The sequence below is a fragment of the Lissotriton helveticus genome, chromosome 1_1 (assembly GCF_964261635.1).
Source record: "Lissotriton helveticus chromosome 1_1, aLisHel1.1, whole genome shotgun sequence".
Lineage (NCBI taxonomy): Eukaryota > Metazoa > Chordata > Amphibia > Caudata > Salamandridae > Lissotriton > Lissotriton helveticus.
In genome coordinates this window covers 1,704,441,799-1,704,468,944 of record NC_136057.1, presented here as the reverse complement: position 1 = coordinate 1,704,468,944, position 27,146 = coordinate 1,704,441,799, and the positions used below count along the sequence as shown (strand labels likewise).

The 27,146-nt window shown below is 46.8% G+C and overlaps 1 protein-coding gene across 1 annotated transcript in view; it reads left to right on the top strand.

Moving 5' to 3' along the window:
• The window catches only part of TNS2 (tensin 2), a 345,025-nt gene that overhangs the window by 5,085 nt on the left and 312,794 nt on the right, over window positions 1–27,146 (top strand). The window contains exons 2-3 of the mRNA XM_078689072.1: window positions 15,143–15,248; window positions 24,103–24,140. Of these exons, the coding sequence (XP_078545198.1) occupies window positions 15,143–15,248; window positions 24,103–24,140 (144 nt within the window). The remainder of the gene's footprint in view (window positions 1–15,142; window positions 15,249–24,102; window positions 24,141–27,146) is intronic.

The window sequence follows — 27,146 nt, the reverse complement described above, 5'->3', positions numbered from 1 at the left end:
GCTCCCTCAGTCTGTGGTGGTGTTAGAGAGATGCTCCCTCAGTCTGTGCTAATGTCAGGGGGGATGCCCCCTCAGTCTGTGGTGGTGTTAGAGAGATGCTCCCTCAGTCTCTGCTAATGTCAGGGGGGATGCCCCCTCAGTCTGTGCTGGTGTTAGAGAGATGCTCCCTCAGTCTGTGCTGGTGTTAGAGAGATGCTCCCTCAGTCTCTGCTAATGTCAGGGGGGACACCCCCTCAGTCTGTGGTGGTGTTAGAGAGATGCTCCCTCAGTCTGTGCTAATGTCAGGGGGATGCCCCCTCAGTCTGTACTGGTGTTAGAGAGATGCTCCCTCAGTCTGTGCTAATGTCAGGGGGGACGCCCCCTCAGTCTGTGGTGGTGTTAGAGAGATGCTCTTTCAGTCTGTGCTAATGTCAGGGGGGACGCCCCCTCAGTCTGTGGTGGTGTTAGAGAGATGCTCTTTCAGTCTGTGCTAATGTCAGGGGGACGCCCCCTCAGTCTGTGGTGGTGTTAGAGAGATGTTCTCTCAGTCTCTGCTAATGTCAGGGGGACGCCCCCTCAGTCTGTGGTGGTGTTAGAGAGATGCTCTTTCAGTCTGTGCTAATGTCAGGGGGGACGCCCCCTCAGTCTGTGGTGGTATTAGAGAGATGCTCCCTCAGTCTGTGCTAATGTCAGGGGGGACGCCCCCTCAGTCTGTGGTGGTGTTAGAGAGATGCTCCCTCAGTCTGTGCTAATGTCAGGGGGGACGCCCCCTCAGTCTGTGGTGGTGTTAGAGAGATGCTCCCTCAATCTGTGCTAATGTCAGGGGGATGCCCCCTCAGTTTGTGCTGGTGTTAGAGAGATGCTCCCTCAGTCTGTGCTAATGTCAGGGGGGGGCGCCCCCTCAGTCTTTGGTGGTGTTAGAGAGACGCCCCCTCAGTCTGTGGTGGTGTTAGAGAGATGCTCCCTCAGTCTGTGCTAATGTCAGGGTGATGCCCCCTCAGTCTGTGCTGGTGTTAGAGAGATGCTCTCTCAGTCTGTGCTAATGTCAGGGGGGATGCCCCCTCAGTCTGTGGTGGTGTTAGAGAGATGCTCCCTCAGTCTCTGCTAATGTCAGGGGGGATGCCCCCTCAGTCTGTGCTGGTGTTAGAGAGATGCTCCCTCAGTCTGTGGTGGTGTTAGAGAGATGCTCCCTCAATCTGTGCTAATGTCAGGAGGGATGCCACCTCAGTCTGTGGTGGTGTTAGAGAGATGCTCCCTCAGTCTCTGCTAATGTCAGGGGGGATGCCCCCTCAGTCTGTGCTGGTGTTAGAGAGATGCTCCCTCAGTCTGTGGTGGTGTTAGAGAGATGCTCCCTCAGTCTGTGCTAATGTCAGGGGGGATGCCCCCTCAGTCTGTGGTGGTGTTAGAGAGATTCTCCCTCAGTCTCTGCTAATGTCAGGGGGGATGCCCCCTCAGTCTGTGCTGGTGTTAGAGAGATGCTCCCTCAGTCTGTGGTGGTGTTAGAGAGATGCTCCCTCAGTCTGTGCTAATGTCAGGGGGGATGCCCCCTCAGTCTGTGGTGGTGTTAGAGAGATGTTCTCTCAGTCTCTGCTAATGTCAGGGGGACGCCCCCTCAGTCTGTGGTGGTGTTAGAGAGATGCTCTTTCAGTCTGTGCTAATGTCAGGAGGGACGCCCCCTCAGTCTGTGGTGGTGTTAGAGAGATGCTCCCTCAGTCTGCGCTAATGTCAGGGGGGACGCCCCCTCAGTCTGTGGTGGTGTTAGAGAGATGCTCCCTCAGTCTGTGCTAATGTCAGGGGGATGCCACTTCACTCTGTGCTGGTGTTAGAGAGACGCCCCCTCAGTCTGTGGTGGTGTTAGAGAGATGCTCCCTCAGTCTGTGCTAATGTCAGGGGGGACGCCCCCTCAGTCTGTGGTGGTGTTAGAGAGATGCTCCCTCAATCTGTGCAAATGTCAGGGGGATGCCCCCTCAGTTTGTGCTGGTGTTAGAGAGATGCTCCCTCAGTCTGTGCTAATGTCAGGGGGGCGCCCCCTCAGTCTTTGGTGGTGTTAGAGAGACGCCCCCTCAGTCTGTGGTGGTGTTAGAGAGATGCTCCCTCAGTCTGTGCTAATGTCAGGGTGATGCCCCCTCAGTCTGTGCTGGTGTTAGAGAGATGCTCCCTCAGTCTGTGCTAATGTCAGGGGGGATGCCCCCTCAGTCTGTGGTGGTGTTAGAGAGATGCTCCCTCAGTCTCTGCTAATGTCAGGGGGACGCCCCCTCAGTCTGTGGTGGTGTTAGAGAGATGCTCCCTCAGTCTGTGCTGGTGTTAGAGAGATGCTCCCTCAGTCTGTGCTGGTGTTAGAGAGATGCTCCCTCAGTCTGTGCTAATGTCAGGGGGGGGGGGCGCCCCCTCAGTCTTTGGTGGTGTTAGAGAGACGCCCCCTCAGTCTGTGGTGGTGTTAGAGAGATGCTCCCTCAGTCTGTGCTAATGTCAGGGTGATGCCCCCTCAGTCTGTGGTGGTGTTAGAGAGATGCTCCCTCAGTCTCTGCTAATGTCAGGGGGGATGCCCCCTCAGTCTGTGCTGGTGTTAGAGAGATGCTCCCTCAGTCTGTGGTGGTGTTAGAGAGATGCTCCCTCAGTCTGTGCTAATGTCAGGGGGGATGCCCCCTCAGTCTGTGGTGGTGTTAGAGAGATTCTCCCTCAGTCTCTGCTAATGTCAGGGGGGATGCCCCCTCAGTCTGTGCTGGTGTTAGAGAGATGCTCCCTCAGTCTGTGGTGGTGTTAGAGAGATGCTCCCTCAGTCTGTGCTAATGTCAGGGGGGATGCCCCCCTCAGTCTGTGGTGGTGTTAGAGAGATTCTCCCTCAGTCTCTGCTAATGTCAGGGGGGATGCCCCCTCAGTCTGTGCTGGTGTTAGAGAGATGCTCCCTCAGTCTGTGGTGGTGTTAGAGAGATGCTCCCTCAGTCTGTGCTAATGTCAGGGGGGGATGCCCCCTCAGTCTGTGGTGGTGTTAGAGAGATTCTCCCTCAGTCTCTGCTAATGTCAGGGGGGATGCCCCCTCAGTCTGTGCTGGTGTTAGAGAGATGCTCCCTCAGTCTGTGGTGGTGTTAGAGAGATTCTCCCTCAGTCTCTGCTAATGTCAGGGGGGATGCCCCCTCAGTCTGTGCTGGTGTTAGAGAGATGCTCCCTCAGTCTGTGGTGGTGTTAGAGAGATGCTCCCTCAGTCTGTGGTGGTGTTAGAGAGATTCTCCCTCAGTCTCTGCTAATGTCAGGGGGGATGCCCCCTCAGTCTGTGCTGGTGTTAGAGAGATGCTCCCTCAGTCTGTGGTGGTGTTAGAGAGATGCTCCCTCAATCTGTGCTAATGTCAGGAGGGATGCCCCCTCAGTCTGTGCCACTGTTGGAGAGACGCTCCCTGAGTCTGTGCTAGTGTTTGCAAGATGGCCTCCCTCAGGCTTTGCTAGTGTCGTATAATCAGATTTCTTCGCTCCTTTCTGGTGCCAATCAGAGCCCATGTTCATGCTGTTCTAGTTTCATCGTCGAAGGTGCAAAGTCTGAAAGATAATTCGAACTGAGTGACTGACCCGCAAAACCTGTGATTGAACAGCAGTAGAAGGAAGGGCATCCATCAATAAAACACTTACCACAAGAACATTTATACTCACTCTTATGTGCCTGTGTGAATTGGTCTCAAAACGTCCAACTCCCCATTAGTAAAACAGCAGAGGAGATCGTTCCCACAGTTAGTACCAACAGGTTCTGAGGATTTGCTGAATATTCCCACTTGAGTCCCATTTTAGCTATTGTGGCTCCAGTTCACAAAGGTGTACACGCGTGTGTAAGAGTACTACAGGAGTGCAACATCATGTACTCATAAATGCCTTTGTGATTCAGCCCCAGGGCTTGTGAGCAGGCCCAGAAGTCTTTGAATGACAGCGGATCTCCAGCCCTGCTTTAGAACTGCCTGTGTTACGGCCATCAGAAGGCACGATCAGGAACAGGAGGTGACAGGTGGGGTGTCCCAGGCATCAGACCTCAGCTCACCATTCTGCAGTGCACTGCACAGGTGCATCCCTGTGCTGATGGGCCGGGGTAGCGCATATAGGGCTGTGCTCTAAAGCTGACGAAAGATGGAGTCGCTGGCAAGACTCAATTCAAAGCAGCCTGCTGCAGTCTTCCGCTATGATCATAGAAATCACCAGAGTGTCTTAATTTGGGATGGATCGATCCTTTTATTATATATTCGGACTGTAGAAGCACATTTTTTTGGAGGGTTGCCATTTTGGTTATCAGCTTCACGATTGATGAATATTAGAAAAGGGAGCTAAGGATGGCATGGGATAACTTAGAGGGCTCTCTGGCACAATATGCCACAGTCATGTCCGCAAAACCTTTCCATGCATCAGTGAAACCAGAAATCCAGGAAGATCTTGGGCCATTGGTGCAGCTGATTGTCTGCTTTTTTCTCAATTAAATCTACAAGAAAACTGGCGGCAATCTTACTGGTCGCAGGGCGGCCAATTAGATTTGTTGAAAGACACTGTTGTTTCAGCGAGTTTGACCGGCAATCCTACAACGAATCAGAATTGGCTGATGCATCCAGATCAATTTGACTGATTGAAAGGCAGATACAGATTTGGTTTACCTTCCACCAGCTGGCATTAAATGCATGAAGAAGGAAGTCTGGAACAGTAGATAACAAGCGAAAAATAACTTGATTTCCTTCTCAGGGGAAGGATACTAAAACGAACAGAGCACACTCATTTGAGTTACAGCAAGTAATTTAGTTTAGGCTTAGTATTTTCAGCCACCAAACAACGAATGGATCTTTGTCTGTGCATTTCACATGGACAGAATGTGGGAAGAAACTGTCAAGTTGTAGGAAAAACTATATGAACATTCGGGGGGGGGGGGGTGAGAGCAGAAGAAAAGGGGTGCTTGTCTTACCATTTGTGTTACCACTGCATATATCGCTGGTGAGACCACATCAAGGTAATTGTGTGCTGTTCTGGAGGAACTCATCAAGAGCATTGTGCCCAGTTCTGTAGGCCTTAACTTGAGTCCACTTTTGGAGGTTTTATCAATTTTATCATATACTAGCAGCCCGTCCTGACGTTGTCCGGGGCTGAAATAGAATGTGCGCAAAGGGTTGTAATAGGCAAGCAAAATTTATTGTAAGATCTCACAGTATACTACAAAGTATCACAAAAGGTAAAATAATTTAGGAGCGTAATTTACCATTGACCTTACACGTTGTTATGTACCTGTTTATTGAACTTGGTGATAGACGGTAACGTTATTTGCAAAGTTCTGGTCCGTTCATTCGCCTTAATTCCAGCTTGAGGCCCTGAGCAATTTGTGCAGTGGTAAATGCGAAGGGTGTAATCCCCGCTGGTAGGCTGAGTGGCTTTATCCTCCGCCTGAGCACCAGAGCAATGAGCGAATCTTGTGCTCCCCGCTGTTAGTGTGAGTGTGTTCAGCCCCCGCCTGAGCATCGTAGTAATGCGGCGGCCCGTGAAGCCTTGCCCATTGGCGTGTGTGAAATGTTCTTTTGTCAAATGTTTGTAATGTCCGCTGGTCCGTTCGTTCACCTTAATCCCCGCTTGAGGCCCTGAGCAAATTGTGCAGTTGTAAAAGCGAAGGGTGTGATCCCCGCTGGTAGGCTGAGTGGCTTTATCCCCCGCCTGAGCACCGGAGCAATAAGCAAATCTTGTGCTCCCTGCTGTTAGTGTGAGTGTGTTGAGCCCCCGCCTGAGCACCGTAGCAATGCCGCGGCCCGTGAAGCCTTGGCCATTGGTGTTTGGCCACGCCCCTCTAAGCCTTGCCCATTGGTGTTTGCGCGTCCCGTGAATGCCGCGCCCATTCAAGTTTTGCCACGCCCCTTTTACAACGGCCAGGCCCACAACGGTGTTACGTGAATGTTTTACTTTATAATGCCGTTTTTGCTTGTAGCACTAATGACGGTGAATGATGCGCCTCGCGCCCCGTGAATGGCGTGCATATTGCTTACCAGTAATGACGGGGAATGGCGCGCCTCGCGCCCCTTGAATGCCACGCATATTGCTGTTTGCTGTTTGTCCACGCCCCTCTCACAACGCCCACGCCCACAAGGGAGTCCTGTGAAGGTTTGTTCGCCACGCCCATCGCTGACAGCACAACGCCCACGCCCAGAAAGGACTACTTTACCCCTAATGTTCTTTTACCTTTGTAATGTAGATGGTGGCCACTTGTACAGCCTATGTCCATCTGCTGCAACTGTCCTTTCCAACGCTGTATTGGGTGTTGTGATTGGTGCTGTGCTTCTTGAGATTACCCGCCTCAAAGGTTTGGGCTCTCTCTTTATAATAGTAGTATAGATAGATAGATGACTCAGGAGCCCTCATCAGGAACTTTGAGTTAAATTCTGGAGGTTACTTCTGAAGTGATATGTCTACTTCTAATGGAGTCATCTGGGTACGGAGTTAGTTTGTGGAGGGCCTGTCGTTAACAGTGTGTCCATTTCTGAGGGGGACGATGAAGGGAGCTCATTTATATGTTTGTACTCTTCTTTCAAGACCTCCTCTTGAGTGCTATGTCCAGTTTTAGAGGTGCACCTGTAACATTTTGTCTACCTCTGAGATATTCTTTTCGAGAATGATACCTTTTTCTGTAGGCCTCACACTCAATGCTGTCACTCATCCTGGTGGCTCATCTGGAGTCTTGGGTCCTGGACAAGGAGCCCTCTCACCCTCAGAGCACTAACCCCAAAGATACCGCAGATTGCAGAGAAGCAACCACTGCTTGTGTGTGCGTGCACAAGGAGTCGGGATCAAGAAGACCTACAAAGCGATGCGGGCAGGGATACATCTAACATACCAAGGTGTTTGTGCCAGGGACACCAGGCCCAGGCTTCTGGCAGCGCGGCAGCTCTCTTTAGGGGAAATATGGGCCGATGGATAAGGAACTTTACTAACCAGAGAAACAAAAGACAGAAGTAAGTTTCCTAAGTCTAGGAGCCTGCAATCGTGAGGACCCTTTGCCCTTCATAGTTGACTGTGATCACAACGTGGGTAAGTAGAGACTACAAATACCCACTTTGCAACTCCAAAAGGTGGCCCACAGTTCTCAAATCCCTTGTTTGCCACCCGCGTCAACTGTGGGTGATGATTCCCCTTAACCCGATCGATTAGACGCCATATTGTGATCCGCTGGGGATACACAAGAGGCACTTGAACAAAAGATAACTACAGACTCGGCCAAGCGGATAAACTAAAGATCTCCAGAGAGTCAATGAAGTAGAAATGACCCTGGATACCTGTGGTGCCAAAGTTACAGGACACGCAGAAGCAGAAGGCCGACTGGCTGAACCATATCCACTACCTGGAAAACAGAGCGGAGGACATGAAAGGGTGTCTTTGATGGAACAACTTCAAGATATTTAGGTAGTTTGGCTTGCGGAGAAAGTGGAAGGCCCAAGTATGGAGCTCTATCTCGACGAGTGGCTCAGCAATCCGCTCACACTGCAGGTCCTCTCCGAATTCTTCAACATCGAAAGAGCACACAGGGTCCTGTTGGACCTGCCAAGACCTAAAGCACTGTCATGCCCAGTGGTGCCAAATTGTTTAATAATTGGGATCGTGACAACCTGCACAGGTGGCTCGCCGGAAAGGACCCTTTAACATCCAAGGCAACAGAGTGTTCCTTTTTCCAGAATACACAGCTGCAGTGGCCGCAAAATCGCAACTTACTCGTGGAAACAAAGAGACTCCTTCGAAGCCTGAACTTAAAATACATGCTTTTGTGTCAAGTAACACTAAGAGTCCTGGGCGGGAAACCCTGTCTTCTTCACAGACTTGAAAGAGGCAAGGGAATGGGTTATGGAACTTGACATAAAAAAGACATGGGACCCTCAAAAACAGTGGATCCCACACAAATTGACAAAACAAGCGACAGCCAAACGCAGAGAGAATCTCACACGTGTGACGTCATGGTGGGCTGACTTGCGAAGGATGCTTCAGACTCCTCTGAAGCATGCTGAGTGACCCCAGGCTCATCAACTGAGGAAGACCATGGATCGGTTGTCCTCTCCAACATCACACCTGTGACAGCGGACACTCTAGGACAGGCTGCGGCACTGTAGGATATACTTCACTGACGGAGGGGGGGTTCTGAAGTGGAAAAATACTGGTTGAACTTGTGGAGAGGGGGGAAAAGATCCTTTTTCTCCTGACACCTCCCTCCAAAGCCCCTTCCACTCTGATGCAGCCTGAACTGAGGTGAAGCAATGCTGGACCGGCATGGACTGAGTTTATGAAGCCCCGCAACTGTTTAGGGCTGGCAGATGACAGACGCAATCTGGCAGAGAGTTGCACACAGCTGGATCTCCTCTTACATATAGCCGCCTCCTATGTATTAGAGGTTAAGTACACGATTGCAAAGGGAGAACTATGGTAATTTTCGAATGCATTAGGCTTGAGCAATTAAGAGGGTGGGGGGAGTTTTTAATGCCTAAATGTTACGAGACAGTGGATTACAGTGTTAATGGACACCACTGACTGGGATCACTGAAAGAATATCGACTACCAAAATATCGACTACCCAAAATATCGAGGAAAAAATATCTACAGCAAAAATATCGAGTTTGTATGTACAAACAGGTAAGTACAAAAATATCGAGTACAAAATATCGTTTACAAAAATATAGTTGTAAAAAATATCGTATTTACTAAAAACAGTGTTAAATTAAATTAATATTAATAATTAATTACTAAAATATACTTAAAATTACTTAAATTAACTTATAATAATTAAATAATTAATGAAAGTTAAATAAATATTTTTTTATTTCATATTTATTAAACATATATATATAGTAATAAAATATAATAAAATAATACCCAAAAACTGAAAACTGACCCTGAACCCTAAAAATACCCCTTTACCCAAAAACTGAAAACTGACCCTGAACCCTAAAAATACCCCTTTACCCAAAAACTGAAAACTGACCCTGAACCCTAAAAATACCCCTTTACCCAAAAACTGAAAACTGACCCTGAACCCTAAAACTACCCCTTTACCCAAAAACTGAAAACTGACCCTGAACCCTAAAAATACCCCTTTACCCAAAAACTGAAAACTGACCCTGAACCCTAAAAATACCCCTTTACCCAAAAACCCAAAACTGACCCTGAACCCTAAAAATACCCCTTTACCCAAAAACCCAAAACTGACCCTGAACCCTAAAAATAAAAACGATATTACTTCACTTACCTTAAAAACGATATTACTTCACTTACCTTAAAAACGATATTTTGGCTGTCGATATTCTGTCCAGTCGATATTTTCTCCAAACGATATTTTGGAGTCGATATTATGTCCAAACGATATTTTGGAGTCGGTATTATGTCTGTGTACCCACTGACTGATCACACATTAAGCCTGTTGCAATGGCTACTGACCACGTCAAGGTTGAACACATACAAACTTGTCACTTGGAATGTATGAGGTGGGCTGGGTAAATTAGTAAAAATAGACGCAAACCACTCCTCCTACTTACACAGATGAGGCATTGATACAGCAAGAAACTCATCTGTCAAAACTGAAGGAGCTCAAACTGCAGAAACGGTGGAAGAGGCAACTGCCCTATATGGGGTACTTATTGTACGCCAAAGGCGCGCTACTTTGGCGAGGCTACACAGGCCTTCAGTGATGCACCACAGCAAAATAGATCCTGTAGAAGGTGAACTTGAAGCAAGCTCCAAGCAAGAAAAGGGTTATCACAATACTTGTCCGAATGTACTGAAACCACACTTGCTCCACCACACCTACACCCCTAGTGGGGAGGCGACGATTACTATATAGGAAATGTTTTATTGAACAGGTCTTGATCTCCATTTCCTGGCACAGTGGGGACATAAAATGCAGTGGGATTCTCATCCTGGATCCACAGCTAGAATCTCAGTAATGACTGGTGAGGAAGGAACCCAGCCGGGACAGAATACGTATTTATCAACACACACGTAACAAGCACTCCAGGCTGCATATGATCCTACACTCTGAGCACTTATAGTGAATCCATACCAAACACTTAGCATTTGAGAAATACATTCCCCGGAACAGAACGCAGTACTGATTCACCTGACGGTGGGTAACAAAATGATGGGATCTCTGAAATGGCGACGACAGGCAACAGCTTTGGAAGACGTCATCTATAGACATGTAACAGCATATATTGGATTACGTTCGCAAGAATGTGGAATTGCCCAATGATGTACTGAATACATGGGAAGCATCTGGGTGTCTTGTACAGTTCTGGAGGCCTCCCCTGGAGCATTGTGTCAGTTATGTAGAGTTCATGTGAAACGCGGTATCTTCATCTGATGACCTCACCTGGAGTTCGAAGTTCAGTTCTGGAGGTCACCTCGGAAGCATTGTCTTCATTTCCGGAGGTCACATGTGAAGCTCTATGTCTATTGACCACATCTGGAATAGAGTCCACGTCTGGAGGTCGCATCTGAAACGCTGAGTCCACTTCTGAAGGCCTTTTCTGAGGTGGAAAGTTCAGTTCTGAAGGCGCCATCTTGATTTCTTGCACTGTTCTGGAGGCCTCGTGTGAATCGCTGTGCTCAGCTCTAGGGGTCACGTCTGAAGTATCTGCCTCTCATGGCGTCACTGAGGTCACTTCTGGAGCGCTGTGTCCAGTTCTGAAGGCATAATGTGCAGTGCTGTTTGTAAGCTTATACCATCGCTCAGTGTTGATGCTTTCTGAGCACAGATGTCTATCTAAGCTCAGTGCCACATCCTTTTATCCTCGTGACGTCAATAAAATGCTATTTTGTTGCCCTCAAATCTTTGGTTAAGAGCTGTATATAAAACAAGCAAATATGTTATACCATTATTGGTACAGTCTAAAATGGCTGCTTTTCCAGAAGCATAAATCCATACAGGTGACAGTCTGAAGATTGACGACCAAAATGGTGCCTGGTCGAAAGCACAAGTCCTCCAATAGGAGTCTTAAGCGTCTGAATATAAGTACACTTGGTGAAGCTGTAGGCAGTCTCATTCATAGCGGGGAAAAGAGTACTGTACAAGGGGGCATGTCTCCGCTGAAGAGGATTCAGCGATTAGCCTTCATGATGTGAGACTGGAGGGAGGCTGGGATCTGTTTTTACTGAAAATAATAGAAAATGCAGAAATCAGCCTTCCAGCAGAGGTTTCTGCTACAAGAGAGGAATGGCGCGAGGGTGCTGTGTAATCCAGAGTGCTGTTGTAACTTGTGTAGGTCCTGTGAGGCAGCAGCAAGTAGGGAATTGGCAGACTGGAGGGGCCAGGCTGTCCTACACCGCCGTGTGATGCCGTGTTTATCCCAAACACTGCCCCCTCCCATGGCTCCCGCTTGTTGTCCGCCCTCCAACAGATACTTGTTTTCCAAACCCCTGGGACAAAGCAGCCAATTCATGGCTATTTTTAGTGAGAATATGAGCCCTGCCTCCATTTTGAAAGCTTTCATTCAGAGGCCGAAGGCTGGCGTCTTATGTGTCACTCTCAGAAAGAGAACTACAAATCCCATAATTCAATGCAGGGGAGTAGCCAAGGGGCGAGTCACTCTGAGAGACTCCCTGCTAGTCCACCACCCTTCTACTCCAGCACTGGGACCACGTGCATTGTTGTTATTTGACATAGCTTGGCCAATGCGCATAAACCACAATCCATTGTTCCAGCACTGGGGCCCATACAGAGCTCACCCCATGCACCCAAGGGATGACTCTTCTCTTACAGTATTTGTATTCACACCCTTTTATACCAGTGTTCCCATACTCTCCCCTGCAGCTCCATGTTTCTCCGCAACTGAGACAAACATAGGAGCATATTACCAAGGAGGCAATATATAATTATCGCCGCTTTTGCGATAATTTCCTCGCCTTATCAGCAAAGACACGCTATCGCGTGTTTTGCTGATTTAGCGAGCCTTCCATCAACGCCCAGCTTTGCATCTCTAATGAGATGCAAAGTGGGCGTTCCTGAGCAAAATAATAGGAGAAATGTCGCTAAGCGACATTTCTCCTATTATCAAGCTGCACGCTAACAAGCAGAGCGTTAGGAAAAGTAGCGCTAACCACAGTTAACGCTACTTTCCTAACGCCTGCTTGTGACCTGATTTAGCCATGTAATCCAATGGGAGGTGGATTACATGGCTAAGATTATCCTGCCCTATCAACAAGGTTATCGCCATTTTCAATGGAATATCGCTGGAAAACCAGCGATATTCCATTGAAAATGGCAATAATCCCCTCTATCAATGGGATTTTTATTTCCATGGTGTTAAGCGTTGTTAATAAAACGCTAATATGGAGATTATCCCCAGCGATAGCCGGTGATAGATTTACTCACGATAACAGCGGTCAGCAATAATTATCGCTGCCGCTTGTTAATATGCCCCATACAGTTCTGTCAATGCACCTCAATCCCAACCTACAGCACCCTCTGTTATCCCAGTCCTGGGACCGCTACACTGCTCTACCAACATACACCCACAATGACCTGCATCCGGGGACATCTTAAGGATGTTTGGTTGGCCCTGGGCCAATCATATAAAAGGGGCCCCTGTTCAGAAAACCTTTGAATTTATGATCCAGTTTCAACTCTTTCATGCCATCTTTGGCCAGGTCACTGACAGTGCACAGGCACGCTCATCCAAATTCCAAATGGGTTTAGTTCTAATATTCAGGGATAATGATGTGTGTTTTCAATATTGTAACACAGTAGCAACTCACTCGTTTAGCAAATAATCTCTTTGACACCCTCCTATTTCCCATATGTGAGTTCCTGTTTTGATCTAAAAGAACCTTTTTGATGGATGTTGCATGAAACTTAAACACATTTCTCTGCAAAATGTCTGTAATAGACTCTGACACATCACACACATTAAAAATTAATTAAAGGGAAACAGTATTTAAAACAATCTGTTTAAGAATTATTGAAGGTCATCAGGCCAAGACTCTCTGCAGTACAGAGCTGGCTCTATAGGCCCCCCCCTGAAAGGCTGGGCCCTGGGCCAGTGGCCACTTTGCACATGCCTCAAAACACCTCTGCCTGAATCACTGTTCTATTAGCTGACTGGAAACCACACACACACACCTCTCTCTCTCTCCAAACACACACACACTCATGCATCTCAGCCATGGCCTATGGCTTCCATGCTGTGCTGGCACTGATTCTAATGCAACTCTTTCCTGAACAGCAGCTCCCCCTTCATTTCCAAGTCAGTGGTGGGAAGACACTTCCACGCTTCTTATGGATTGCATGGCATCTGTCAGCATTCACGCTGGCGAAGTATGAATTTACACCCAAAATCTGTTTCGTGTACGTTCAGCTCACAGAAACCTGGGGTCTTGTAGGCTACTCTATTGATTACTCGTTTCGTTAGGGACATAGCTGTCAATAGTGAGGCAGGTGCAATGGCACATCAGGTGTGGCCGCCCAGTACTACCCACCCAGGGTTCGGAGGGCCCCTTCTTGCTTGCTTGCTTTAGGGCCCATGATACCCCCACCAGACCACCGGCAAGATTGTTGGTCTGATGCTCCTACACAAACCTCCAAGTCTTTTGCCATCATTCCTCAAGGGCTGGATTCATGTGATGGATGGCTACGAAGATGGATACGGCCCCTTGTATATCACTGTATCAAGTGACAAAACACAGATCTGCAATAATATTGAGCGCAGGATATTGAGAACCACCATCTCATTAATATGTGTGTATGTAGGTAGGTGTAAATGTACTAATCTTCCCTCCAGGTCTACCTACCTTGAAGATATATATGGACGCAGATATGGTATCTTTAAGGTACATAGAAGTGCAGTTAAGAATAGTAAATTCATATTTACCTATATATCCTTGTCTTGACAATATAATAGTAACCGATATTAGAACATTGGAATGTTGGGAGCTCCATTGAAAACAATGGAGTGCTCCGGGCTTATAATGGCTGGTATAAGCCTGGAGCACCAACATTCCAATGTTTCTTTGTTCACAGCTCTGGCTGTGAACAAAGGCTTCAGGGAACCTGAGGGGATTCCAATCCCCTCACGCTCCCAAAAGGCTTTGTTTTTTTTGTTAGAACATTCTGTCCTCTAGTGACAGAATGTTCTAATAGCCTTATAGCCCTTCGTAGATGGGCTATACCACTATTAAAGTCCCTCTCCGGGCCTTTAATAGCCGGTATAGCCCTCTACGGCGGGCTATAAGGCTATATTAGAACATTGGAATGTTGGGAGCTCCACTGAAAACAATGGAGTGCTCCGGGTTTGTAATGGCTGGTATAAGCCTGGAGCTCCAACATTCCAATGTTTCTTTGTTCACAGCTCTGGCTGTGAACAAAGGCTTCAAGGAACCTGACGGGATTCCATTCCCCTCGCGCTCCCAAAAGGCTTTATTTTTTGTTGTTAGAACATTCTGTCCTCTAGTGACAGAATGTTCTAATAGCCTTATAGCCCTTCGTAGATGGGCTATATCGCTGTTAAATTCCCTCTCCCTTGTTAAAGGCCCTCGCCTTCGGCTCAGGGCCTTTAACGCTGGAGAGGGCCTTTAATAGCCGGTATAGCCCTCTACGGCGGGCTATAAGGCTATATTCTGCACTTCAGAATGTGGTAGTACATTGGTGGAGGAAGCCACTTTCTGGTGCAGTCCATGGTGGAGTACTGATGGCCAGATTTGCTTCTGGCTCTTGTCTCGAGTAACCAAAGACATTGCTGGAGGTGTTCATCAGACGTGGCACGTCTCGCCCCTTTCTTGATCCATGTTCTAGGAGCCTGTACTCCTACTTGGAAAGAAAGTCTCAATAACCGGCCAAGGGCGGAAGCAGGACTGCTTGAGGCCATTGAGGAGCAGCAGTTGTAGTGAATGGCATAGCTTGACCGTGAGTGTTTTGATGAATTTTGCATTGATGGAGGTTATAGGTGGAACGACATCTGACTAAATCAAAAAGTGCAAAGGTTGGTTTCTGAATGTGGGTGTGATGGCCTGTTTCATGGTGTGTGGTTGTTGGAACTCTAGTTGTTTGGATCATCGCCTTAGTGTACAGCGCTCCGTTGCTTCCCAGCTACATTCATGCTACATAAATACCAGCACATACATGAAGGGAGTGTGGTGCACATGCTGTTCGATGGTGTCTCATTATTAATGACTCCCACCATAAATTCTCTTCCAGCCCGGGAGATCAGAACCCCACAGCTTCAAGGAGAAGGCGCTAAAGAAGAAGAAGGCTTGTGGGACGTGCCAGGAGGTGCTGGAGTCTCAGGCGCTCATCTGCCGAGGTGAGCAGCTCTGCTTTGATCCTGCAACGTTGGTGGCCTCACGCCATTGAAGTGGCTTAGTAGAGATGCCATGGCCCCCACGACATGCATTGAAAATTGACCCCTTAATCTCATGCTAAATAGTAAAAACATCCCTAATTGGGGTGCATGTTGCCACTGCAACCTACTGTACTTTTGATAGTAATCCCATTGAGAGAGCAGGAACAAGGTGGAGGGGGAAATCTGGGCCTTCGCCCTCCTGAATGATCCCTTAAGATCTTGTCTTCAGCTCCCCCTACCAAGTGTGTGCCCCTGAAACTCCTTTAGCACAGCTGTATAACTCTCAGAGTTTTAATGGGGCGGAGGACATGCGAACACTGAAATGCTGCTCCAAGTTCCTTTGCAATGCATTAAACTCAAGAGATAATTTGAGGGGGTGGGTCACATCAGGAAAAGTGTCATTCTATTTTTTGGTTGAGACTACTAGACAGCACAGCTCCCTGGTTGTGAAAGACATATTGTTGGCTTACAAACAACTTACAAGTGCTTACAAGTCCGCCCCTTGCTTACCATTGGCTTGTTTTACTGTCACTCTTATTTACTGGCTTTCTGTTGGATATCTTTCCTTGTTCCAGCGTGTCCGTCATGTGTTGATCCCTCCCATGAAGCATAACCTCTTTACCATATCTTTCATTGACTTCCTTCTATGCTCCCACTGTTCACTTTTAGGGAACTACTTTTTAAACTTTTCTTTAAGCAGTCCGTGAGAGTGCATGTGTTTTCCAGCTATCTATCTCCCTTGTGGGCTTTTCTCACCTCTCCAAGTTGCTCTTTTCCAACTTTATGCTTCTCTCCCACCTGTGCCTCTTCACCCTGTGTCCCCCATTACAGTCTTTGGCCTGTGTCCCTTTCCTCCGTATTCTTTCCCTCCTGTTGCTTAATCTCTCACCTCTCCCCAATATCTTTTATTGATTTTTAAACCACTTTTTGTGCTGTTTTAAAAATGCACTGTTGCTTCATTTTTTTACTGATGCGTCTCAGATTGGTAAATCAATAAAAAACAATACCTATGGTATTTTGTTGGCATACGCAAGCCAATTGCATGCATGCGCCTACCAAATGATGCTATGGGTTTGTCATTGTGGCTTTTAAAAATTTTTTTTAGCTATGCTGCACGGCAGTCACAGTGCAGTACAGAATAGCTACAATCTTTGGCAAAGCCAAAAGGCTACATAGGCGAAAGTAAAGAAGTGTAAATTGCTGGTTGGGCGGTTTGAGACTTCACGTGTGGATGGATCCCTTTAGGTCTGCTCCTTAGGGCTGGGGGTTAGTGGACAGTCACTTGCCAGGCTCTCTAATGAGTCATTCGTCCTCCCGCCCTTTTGCCTTGTTCCTCTCTGTGGAGACCGAGAAGGAATCCATACGTTTATATTTAGAACAGTAATTGAGCATTGCCCGGCTGAACTTCCCGAGGAGCCTGCAGCCAGGCCTGGAAAGTGCTTCCTGCTCAGGGGATTTCTTTCTCATGGAAGCGGGAGAGACCCCGCCTGGCCCCGCCCCTCAGTCCTGCCTCTGCGTGAAGAACGTACGTCTTACCCTTGAACGTAAGACGCACAGGCCAAGACGCTGCAGGCAGCTGGCAGATGGAATGAGCCAACAGCGTGCCCCTTGCCAGCCTGTCTTGCACTGACGCGGTGGCCTTCGGGTCTGCCCCTTAACATAGCCCTCTTAATAAATTCACTTTCGGTTTTTAACTTCATTAGCTCTGCTGGGGGAAGACACTTCCAGAGCATCATTACCTTCTCGTGACCGAATAATTACATTTTTTTTCTCCTGAGCATCCGTCAGGACTCCCAGTTACACAATCTGGGAAATACTTACGTCTTGAATTTAGGGTTGTCAACTTTCCCAGAGAAAAATGCCAGCCATCTGTTCACTTTTTAACATTTTGCAAAGGCCCGGTCGGACATGATTCTTTAGTACTACTTAATATGAAATCGTCGTTATTCATTTAACATGGCCTTCCTGTCTTTGTTTACTTTCATTATCAACCGGGGACATCAGGGCAGCGTGTTTTCTTAGTACATTTACTTTTTAAATTATTTAGCGGTAAGGGGACAAAATACCGGCATTAGGTGATTTTGCTAATGTTTGTACCGGCCGGGACATTAAAATAAATGCCAGTCGTGACGGTTTATATCTAGCAAGGGTACGACCCTTCTTGTATTGCAGATCCCAGATTGTAGGTCTTTCATTGTCTCTCTCTTGGAGGCTCTGATAGATCAGACCCTCTGCCATGCCAGTCTCCATCTCAACCCTACATCGACCCTGTCTTGGTACGGGCAATGTAACCTCTGCAAGAAAACGCACTACACTACACAATGCCTATGGGTCTGTACAGCCCTCCAGGTGAGCCTGGGCCAGAGATGTGTGCAGTCAGATCCAAACTTTTTTTAGACAGCTTTAGCTGTCTCGCTAGACTATTGTGCTTCCTAAAAAAGTCTACATAATATGCATATACAGGAAGCTTTTGTTTTTTTCTACAAGCTTTACCTATTGGCCTGTTAAAGAGTCAATCATATTTTGCTTCCACCCACTACAGCATGGGGCAATGAGACAACCCACTTTATCCATTGGCTCCCTTAACTTTGAGTGACCACACAATGCCTGTGCACATTATTCATAACCGTCTCCAAATAGTTCACCTTTCTTTTCAGTTGCACAGTTTGTTCAAAGTGTGATGTTCATGTTATTTATTTTTATATCGGCCTAAATACTAACTACTTATTTGGCATGCACTACTTTACAAACTTTATGTCATAAAGTGTTTAAGTGGCTTTGTAACATTGTAGGTACCTGCAGTTTGAGTGCTTGGTTAAGTGGCAATTTATTCTTGTCTCCTTCATTAATAATAACCATAGAATGCATGGAGCAATTGGATGATTTTTAATGCAAGCATAAGACTGCCATATTTAGGAGACAGCATTCTTTTTTTTCCTTTTGAATTTTGTGGTAAAAGCCATTTCACAAGCTTGCCCTGGCCAGACCTACTGGCTCGGTTTATGGTTGTTAGGGTTTGGCTTAACAGCGCAGCTGCTTGCAAACCCATAGTTACCAATTCTTTACAATATACATTTGGCAGAATTAATTCATTCTTTATCTGATGCATTCATTTTATAAGTAAAGCTGTGTTTTCACAGTCAAAAGGAATTTATACATTCTTTTTCCAGTACTTCTGGAAACGCTGCTGCTGCTTTTGTGGTTTTGTTACAAGGGGCCAATATTGCAACACTGCTGCAAAACCGGCCCCCGGTAACAAAAAAAACAGCCCCCACCGGTCCAAAACCTGCCCCTACCCTTCTGGCCCACCGGGAAAACGTCCAGTGCCAGCTACGGCAAGTCCGCCATGATCGTGAGTCTCAACTAGACACTACACAGTAGAATTGCAAGTGTCGTTTTACTGAAAATCTGCAGTAGCGAGTATTGTTTTATATGTACTGATCCATGTTTGATTGCGGCACTATTACAATACGATTGTAACTCTATTGATGTCCTATGGCCGTTATCATCTTTGTTATTGCTCAATAAAAAAAAAAGATTTGGAAAAAAAAAATAAGTAATTTTAATTCTCATTATTAATAATTCCCAACATGTATTGCCTGTTCTTGCACTATTTAGTGCACCACTACTTCCAGAAGCAGAGTAGGGCTGCTTGCATAGAATGGTAGAATCCAGGTGAGACAAGGAGAGGTGACTCTCCCATCAGATCAGTCTTCGATCTACTCACACCGTTCCAACCGACCACCATCTTAAGCTGTACTCTTGTTGTTAGGAAGCAGCTGGTGCAGTAGGAATAGTCGAGTGACGAGATGGCACTTTAGCTGAGCTCCTACAACTTGGAGGTGCAGCATTTCACAGGCAGAAGCCAATCTCAGACCTTCTTGTGGAACTCTTTGCTCTCTTCTCCGCATCGCTGGCTGAGCTTAAGGCCCTCTCTAGCAAAAGCTGCAGAGGGACCCAGTATTTTATGAGCACTGTTGAAATACATTGTAGACATCAGAAGCTCAAGGTCCAGAGAACGTTTTTGTATACAAATAGTAAAAAATGAGGTAACTAGTCAACGCAGAAAGGTTTGGGGTGAAAAATGGAGGAAAAGCAGTTAAAATTGAGTTTGCCGTTTCGAACTAAAGTCCCAGTACCATTTGTTATGAAGGTTCCTGCTGGAAGCCCATGTGGGTCTAAGGCCCTGATTCTGAATTTGGTGGGGGGGGGAGTTCCAATCAATATATATGTATGTATCAGAATTCTGAGTTGCGTCATAACTACACTCACTCAGTTATACCCCTTACAGATTTCTCCAGGTAAAACATTCTGCTCCCTGTAAATAAGCCACACCAAGGTATTTGCATTAACCGGGTGGTGTTCATACCCTACTCTATTCCACCATGCTCAAAATGGGGCATATATGAAGATAGACAGTGCCCCAGAAGTTTCAAGATTGTATTTGGTCTGTTCAGGCCATAAAATTAGTAGGCCGGCCTGTGGATGGAAATAAGGTAATTAGGCAAAACATGCCTTATACATTAATAGAAGGCTAGAACTGAAAGCACGTAAGTTGAAATATCCAAAGTGGGTTCCAACAACATCTGCTTGACTAGGGCCCTCACTAAAATACAACTTTTTAAGTAAAACGCTTCTGAGAGGAGAAGGTGCCTCTGCGGGCTGGAGCAGAACAAGCAGCTACAAGAATAAAGGGAGTGTGTTTTCTTGGACGGTCCGCCAGGTGTTTGCTTTCTTGAAGCACAGAGCTCCACAATGGTTGCTGGTCACCGGTCACGTGCGTCAAAGATCCCACAGGCTTGAATTGTCTGAGCTTGAGCTCACACTAGAGTTTATTACAGAGGGGATATTATCTGAGTGGTGCTGATGCTGCCGAAGTCCAAAGATGATATAAGGTCCTAAGATGAAGGTGGTAGTCTCTCCCATTTCAAGTATTACGGAAAAGGGTTCTCGCGCAAAGTACACTGATTGACACTGACACCGATGGCCAACGTTCAACTTCCTCTGTGTTAGTAACAAACAGTGTTTCAAGCTATTGGCTTTGGGCTTCAAGGAGCATTAATAATGGTCACCTCAAGAAACCTCATTGATGACTGATGAACCCTTCTGCCCTATCTCCTCCTAATTGAGCTACCAAGCTCTTCCTAATGTGCTCCCAGGCACTGGAGCACCTCAACAGCAAGGCAGAACCAGCTCTTTAAGAGCAAGGCAGAGAGAGCCCACCAGCCCTTTGACTAAGTGAGGAGACTCACTTATAATTTTCGAATAATTTTCGGTCTAGCAGGGAAAACGACAAGGAAGAACAGCTTTCTTCCGCTTGGCAACAAGGTGAGTTGTCGCCAATGCTGAACACTGTTTATGCCACACAGCTTGGCTTTCTATAGAGGAATAATAAAATCCTGCATTCAGCACAGTTTTGAGTCTCTGCACTAACAAGCAGTGCTTATTCCTGGCCCTTGTAGATGTTTTATTCTGGACTTGGCTCCAGCACCTATCATGGGTGCTGCTCGAGGCACCTGAAATCCCACGCGGGGGATCACGTGCAGGCAAAGTGCATCAGAGGCAGAGGGATTTTCTGCACAGAAGTTTTCTCGCCTTGTCTCAGTTTCTGTCGTTAGATCAAGGCAATCAGACACAGGAGGCAAGTGAATGGGTGAAGAGGTAGCCATTTGCTATGGCCCGCAAAGCACCTCCTCAAAGGGCCGTTGTGTCACTCGTAAAATAACAAATTGCTCTGGTAAAATCTTTCCGAGCAATAAGGCCTATCTTAGGCAACGGCTTTTATAACCTCGAATATACATGGAAGTCAGGCAGGAAGGAGTAAGTTCCTTGAACTGGTACCAGGTATGGGTCTCCTTGGGGCACATAAAAAGCCAGGGCACAGGGATGCAACAGGTTAACTTTATGGGCGGATAATGAGGAGGCATTTAACTGTTTATTCACAACTTATGGAATACCTTTTAGGAAATCGAGGGTCATATTGCACATTTTAATTATTTCTACCTGTGCACCAGGTTTAGTGCAAGTAGATCTTTAACTGGCCCTGTGCAACAGTGTCAAAGTGTAATTAAGATGAGCGTTATGGACAGGGCAGCCCTTAGGCTTCTGCGTCACCCAGTGGCGTAACGAAACTCGAGGAGGGCCCCCTGAAAGGTACATGGAGGCCTCCCTGCTCCGTATTTCATCAGGAGCTCTCGGTCCAGAGTACTGTGCTGAGAGGGCCCCCTGCAGCTCAACCCACACCCCCCTTCACCGCAGGGGTTGTGGGGGCCTGTGTTATGCCAAGGGCACAAGTCCTAAAAAAAGAAGTGGGGGGACGCTGACGTCACGACTGGAAGTGACGTCACAAAAGGTGGCTTGCACCTTCAGACTCATTGCCTCCCCTCGCTCACCCCTTAGATGCGATTTCATCAGAGAAGCCAGCGTATGAGCAGAGTTCTGAATGATCTCCGATCTCGCCCCAGAGAGGCCAAAGAGTGAATGTGTGGCTCCATTTGCTCCAGTTATCGAGCTCCCGGAAAAATTAGTGGGGGGACGGCGTCCACCCGCGTGGCACCCCGACTCGAGCCCTGGTTATGCCACTGGTGTTACCCAGTGTGTTGGTGTATCCAGCCCACAAGACATTCCCTGTGGTTCCCTGTGGCATTACACTGTTGCGAGGCAAAGCGGATGCACGTTTTCAGTTGTTACCTTGGAGCCTGCACATGACCGAGTTGAGGCTTTGCACTAAATATTTGACACCGCGGCTTACAATGACTGCGCACAGACGTAGTACGACGCTTAACACAACGGCAAGCCGCATGGAAAGGGCTCTAATTTGAGTCGGTGGCTGCAGGTGGCCGTGGGGCCCACCGGCACTCATTTTTTGGGGGGGGCGTGCTCTTATTTTCCCTCTTCAGACTGCAAGTAAGTGAAAAACACAGAAGAGGGAAAGGAAGAGGAAGAGAAAGATGGAAAAACGTGATGAATGGAAAGAGCCGAACCTGCAAGAGTGAGACAAACTGGCAGGGAGTGTCTGGTGGTGGAATCAAGATTACACAGCCTTGGTATTCAACATGCCTACATTATACATGACAACTACCCGATTCATGTGGGAGACTCCCGATTTTCGAGACAAAACATGGCTCACTTTTGGCTGGCTGCATTCTGAAGTTGCCTCTGCTTCAATAGAAGCCTATGGGGTAATACATTCCTCCAATTCTTTTGTAAAAATCTCGCGCTTTCCTCCTCTAAAATGTTGGCATGTATGCAGCAGCGGGGTGGCTGGGCAAGGGGGTGGGTGGAAGTTTAAGGGAATAATTAAAATAAAGAAAAAAAACGTACCTTACCGACGGGCCTCTCCATCGTCTCTCCTCACGTCAGGAATGAAACAGGAAGCAGGCAGCCAGGATCCCCTTACCAATCACAACAATGCAATGCAGCGTTGTGATTGGTAAGCACCCAGGCTACCCTGACCAATCATGACCTTGCAATGCAGCATTGTGATTGGTCTGAGCGCCGTGGTTCTGCATTCAGCCAGGGACTGGGGTCATGTTCTCCATGCAGGCTGTAATGCAGCCTGCATGAAGAGCATGAAAAGTGCGCATTACTGTTTGGCCGGCCCAAGAGGGCCGGCCAAACAGGCATTGCACACTTAGGAGGGGGGTTCTACCACTCCTCCCCTGCTCTGCAGCCCCGCCCTGTCACACAAAGCTGCCGCAGCAGGAGGATAAAAATAAAATGATAATAACATTACGTTATTATCATTTTCTTTTTTCCTTTCTTTTACAGCTTCAAAGCAGTGGGCCACGCACCTGGGCCTTAGTGGAGGAGCCGCAACTGCATGTTTGTGAAATACAACTTCTTAGCAAAACTTTGGGCCCTGGCACTTTTTCCTTTACAAATCAGGCACTGCCCCAAGCGTATAGGTTTCTGCTGAGTAAAATTCCAAAAAAATAAATATATGTAGAAAGACTACTATTACTTCACTGACCATCTGAGAATTTTAATCCTAAATACATACCTCAAGTTCTCAACTCTTATAGAAAGAGTTGTGTCATTTGACCCATAGGAGCCGGTGGATCTCTTACACCTCCTTGCTTAACTATTTGCACTCCCCAGTGAGTACTCACACCCATCCTGTCTGCTTGTTACCCTGCCTGCCTTCTCATGACACGGTGTCTACGTGGGACCTTGTCCTCGCATGACAGGTGATCCAGCCTCTCCCGCTCCCAATTACATTCATTTAATATTGTTGTCTCCACAGCTTTTGAACTAAGGTTCTGTACACTCACCGCTCTCTGGTGGAGTACATTTATTTCTTAATATTTCTCCTGCACCTCTCTCAATTTTTATTTTATCCCTTCAGGAGAACTCTCTGCTGAAAAAGTTGTATGCCAGAATGTTATATGCAGAAATATTTTCTGACATAAATACTGTTTCCTAAATATTCTTTGAAAAAATATTGACCCATTGGGTGTAGATTTTCTATTATTAACTCCAATTCGGTGATATTCCGGTAAACAATATTCAGAACACAATATTTCTGCTATTCGATATTCTGACACCAATATTCTGCTACAAGTATCTTACGCATATAAGTTTAGGGTCTTGAATGCCCCTTTGGAGGGCAACATTACCTCATCCAGGGCAACAGAGAAGCCAAGTCTTGTTGTGTTCTGGTAATGGCTGGAAGCAATAATGCTAAACCTCAGAGATGTTTTGGTGACTTGTTCTTTTAGATTCTCTCCTCCCACTCAATGAGGAGCCAGATCTTATTTAGGGCGTTTCTTGTTTTTGCTGCTGTCTCTGACTTGCTTTCTCTCTCCGTTTTCAGTGTGCAAGATCGCCATCCACAAGAAATGTGAAGCTAAGGTAAGGCATTGGGTGCTGGGTGGGTTATGATGGTTGTCTTTGCGCCATGGATAGAGTGGAAAACAAGATCAGCCCTGGCAAACCGGAAAAGGGTTTTGGGATTTTAATAGGGGGGCGTTGTAGCCTGTTCAGCTCTGAAAACAGCCCTAGCCTGCAGCCCACTTGGCATATTCTGCACCAGCCAGTCCCTCCTTGGTTGCGCTGGCATTAAAAGATGTCCTTTCTTCATTTGGCGATAATTCGGGAAGACTAGATCCAGGCCAAAGAAATCTATTTTTTAATTTGGGATGTTATAGCATTATTCTGTAACTATTTTGATCCCCGATATATTTGCAGTACCAATACCACCCCCCAAAATATCCAAGACAATTATTAAAACGTGTGCTCACTATCCACGCATCAAAATGTCAAAATTCCAAATTAATAAAGCGGGGGCTCACCATCTGGCGCTTGCTCCCACATTTTCTAGGACTGGAGTTGTAGCAGTAAAGTAACACTGACCTACAATAAGCAAACACCATTTTTTTCTTTGCACCAGTATACTGCTAACACGCTGATTTTGTGAGGATTAAATATGATTGCAATAGTTTTTATTAATTTATACCCTATTAGACTACCACAGACTTTTGTTAACCTAATATTAAAGAATTTGTCGACTCTGCGAACCATTTACGAATGAGAAATGTCTCCTTGTTCATGCTTGGAATAGTACCTACGTTCTGGGGCAGTGTGCTGGGCACAGTGCAAGAGGACAAAATGTTTTCTATAGAATCACAACACTGTCGGGCTAAGGCAATGAAAATACTGAGCGGCAAGGTGAAGGTGAGCACCATCGCTCCCAAAGACCCCAGGAGCTAGAGAACCATGCTTCCAGACCATATATAGTAGTATCAGAGTGAGTGACGTCAAATGGCAAATGTATCAGATTGGCTGCTTTAGGTGAAGGCAGTGTAAGGGAACAATAGTGTAGTTTGAGAGTGAGATACGTCTTCCATGATAGAGGTTGAGATAATGGATCATTTTGACAGTTCTTATCACTAATCTCGTTCTTAACCTCCTAAGTGTTTTTAAATATTACACAAATTGCAATTAAAATAAAGTGATGGGTTCTGATGTGATATATATATATATATATATATATATATATATATATATATATATATATATCACATCACAAAGAACTTCGATCCCACACCCTTCACTGGATGTGATAAACGAAACGGACCCAAACAGATAAATTTGCTTATTCCTTTATTCTGTGCAACCCATGATCGCCATGACGCGTTTCGGGCCCTGGAGCCCTTGCTCACAATATATATATATACAGAACACTCCTTTAGGAAAAGAAGCAGAGGCCACGTCGGGGGAGACAGGGAACACCTTTATTGAAGCTTCGACTCGTGTGTGGCGAATGCAGGGTGTGGGCAAAAATTAAAAGTTTATGCAATGTCCTGCCGCACAACGATTGGTTCGCTTCTGACCCCGCCTCCCAAGTGGTCAATCTACTGCACCTGAAGCTAGGTGACTGCAGCGCAACTACAGGCCCCAGAATGCAGCGCTTCAATGAGTTGAGTGATGCGGGGGGATCAGATGCATGTTGCGGCGAGGAATGAACATCTTTGCTGCCACTAGTGTCCTGTTTGTTGCTCCATGTAAGGTGTCCCCTCGAGTCCCCTGAACCGCATAACCTCCGAAGAAAGAGCAGGAAAAATGACGGGGGCTCGTCCTGAATTCCAACTTGCCCGTCGTGGTGCATGAAAGCCTCCAACACCGCCAAAGTCCTTGCAACTTAATCCGAGGGTGAGCCTGGCAAATTTCAGTAACCTGAAGAGAGATGGCGCCGAAGCGGTTACCAGTAGAAGCCAGGCCAGCTTGAGATGCGGGGGCCCCTGAGACGCGATACTGGCAATCGCGTGAAATATGCAGAACACTCCTTTAGGAAAAGAAGCAGAGGCCACGTCGGGGGAGACAGGCAACACCTTTATTGAAGCTTCGACTCGTGTGTGGCGAATGCATTTCGGCATTATTTAGCCTTCCTCAGCGCCCAGAGTCAATAAGCAGGGTGTGGGCAAAAATGAAAAGTTTATGCAATGTCCTGCCGCAAAACGATTGGTTCGCTTCTGACCCCGCCTCCCAAGTGGTCAATCTACTGCACCTGAAGCTAGGTGACTGCAGCGCAACTACAGGCCCCAGAATGCAGCGCTTCAATGAGGCGAGTGATGCGGGGGGATCAGATGCATGTTGCGGAGAGGAATGAGACGCGATACTGGCAATCGCGTGAAATATGCAGAACACTCCTTTAGGAAAAGAAGCAGAGGCCACGTCGGGGGAGACAGGGAACACCTTTATTGAAGCTTCGACTCGTGTGTGGCGAATGCATTTCAGCATTATTTAGCCTTCCTCAGAAGCCAGGTCAGCTTGAGATGCGGGGGCCCCTGAGACGCGATACTGATATATATATACGTATATAAGTGTGTGTGTTTTAAATCTCGCACACTTGGTTGTTAAGCCTCATCGCTACCCTCTGGTGTTTTGTTTCCACACTGGAGAATGATGTAGCTCTTGGTACTCATCTGTTGACTTTGAGGTTTGGGCTAATGGGGTGTAGGCCCCCCCGCCTCTGCCGACGTTTTTCTATTGGGTCGTCTTGTTGACTTGTTACTGGCGGAAGGTTTGATGGGTCCTCTGTCGTCAGTCATCTGTTAACTGAAGCCAAGAGCTGGACTCCAACATCTCGAAAGAAAGACCCACATGGCTTTGTTAAGACAGAACTCTTAACACCCATCCAAAATTGTCCAGATCTGCCCATCTATAGGTATCTGGGTTTCCAAACTGTACCCTATACCTTCAGTAACCTCAGTAACATATTACATGCTGGACAGAGTGCATGTCAAATACGCCCCATGGCATAAATTCGATTTTTTTGTATCTCCGGCGACCCATCAAATACTAAAATTAACTGATTTATCAATGATAAAGATAAACTTGAAGGGAAACAGTAAAGAG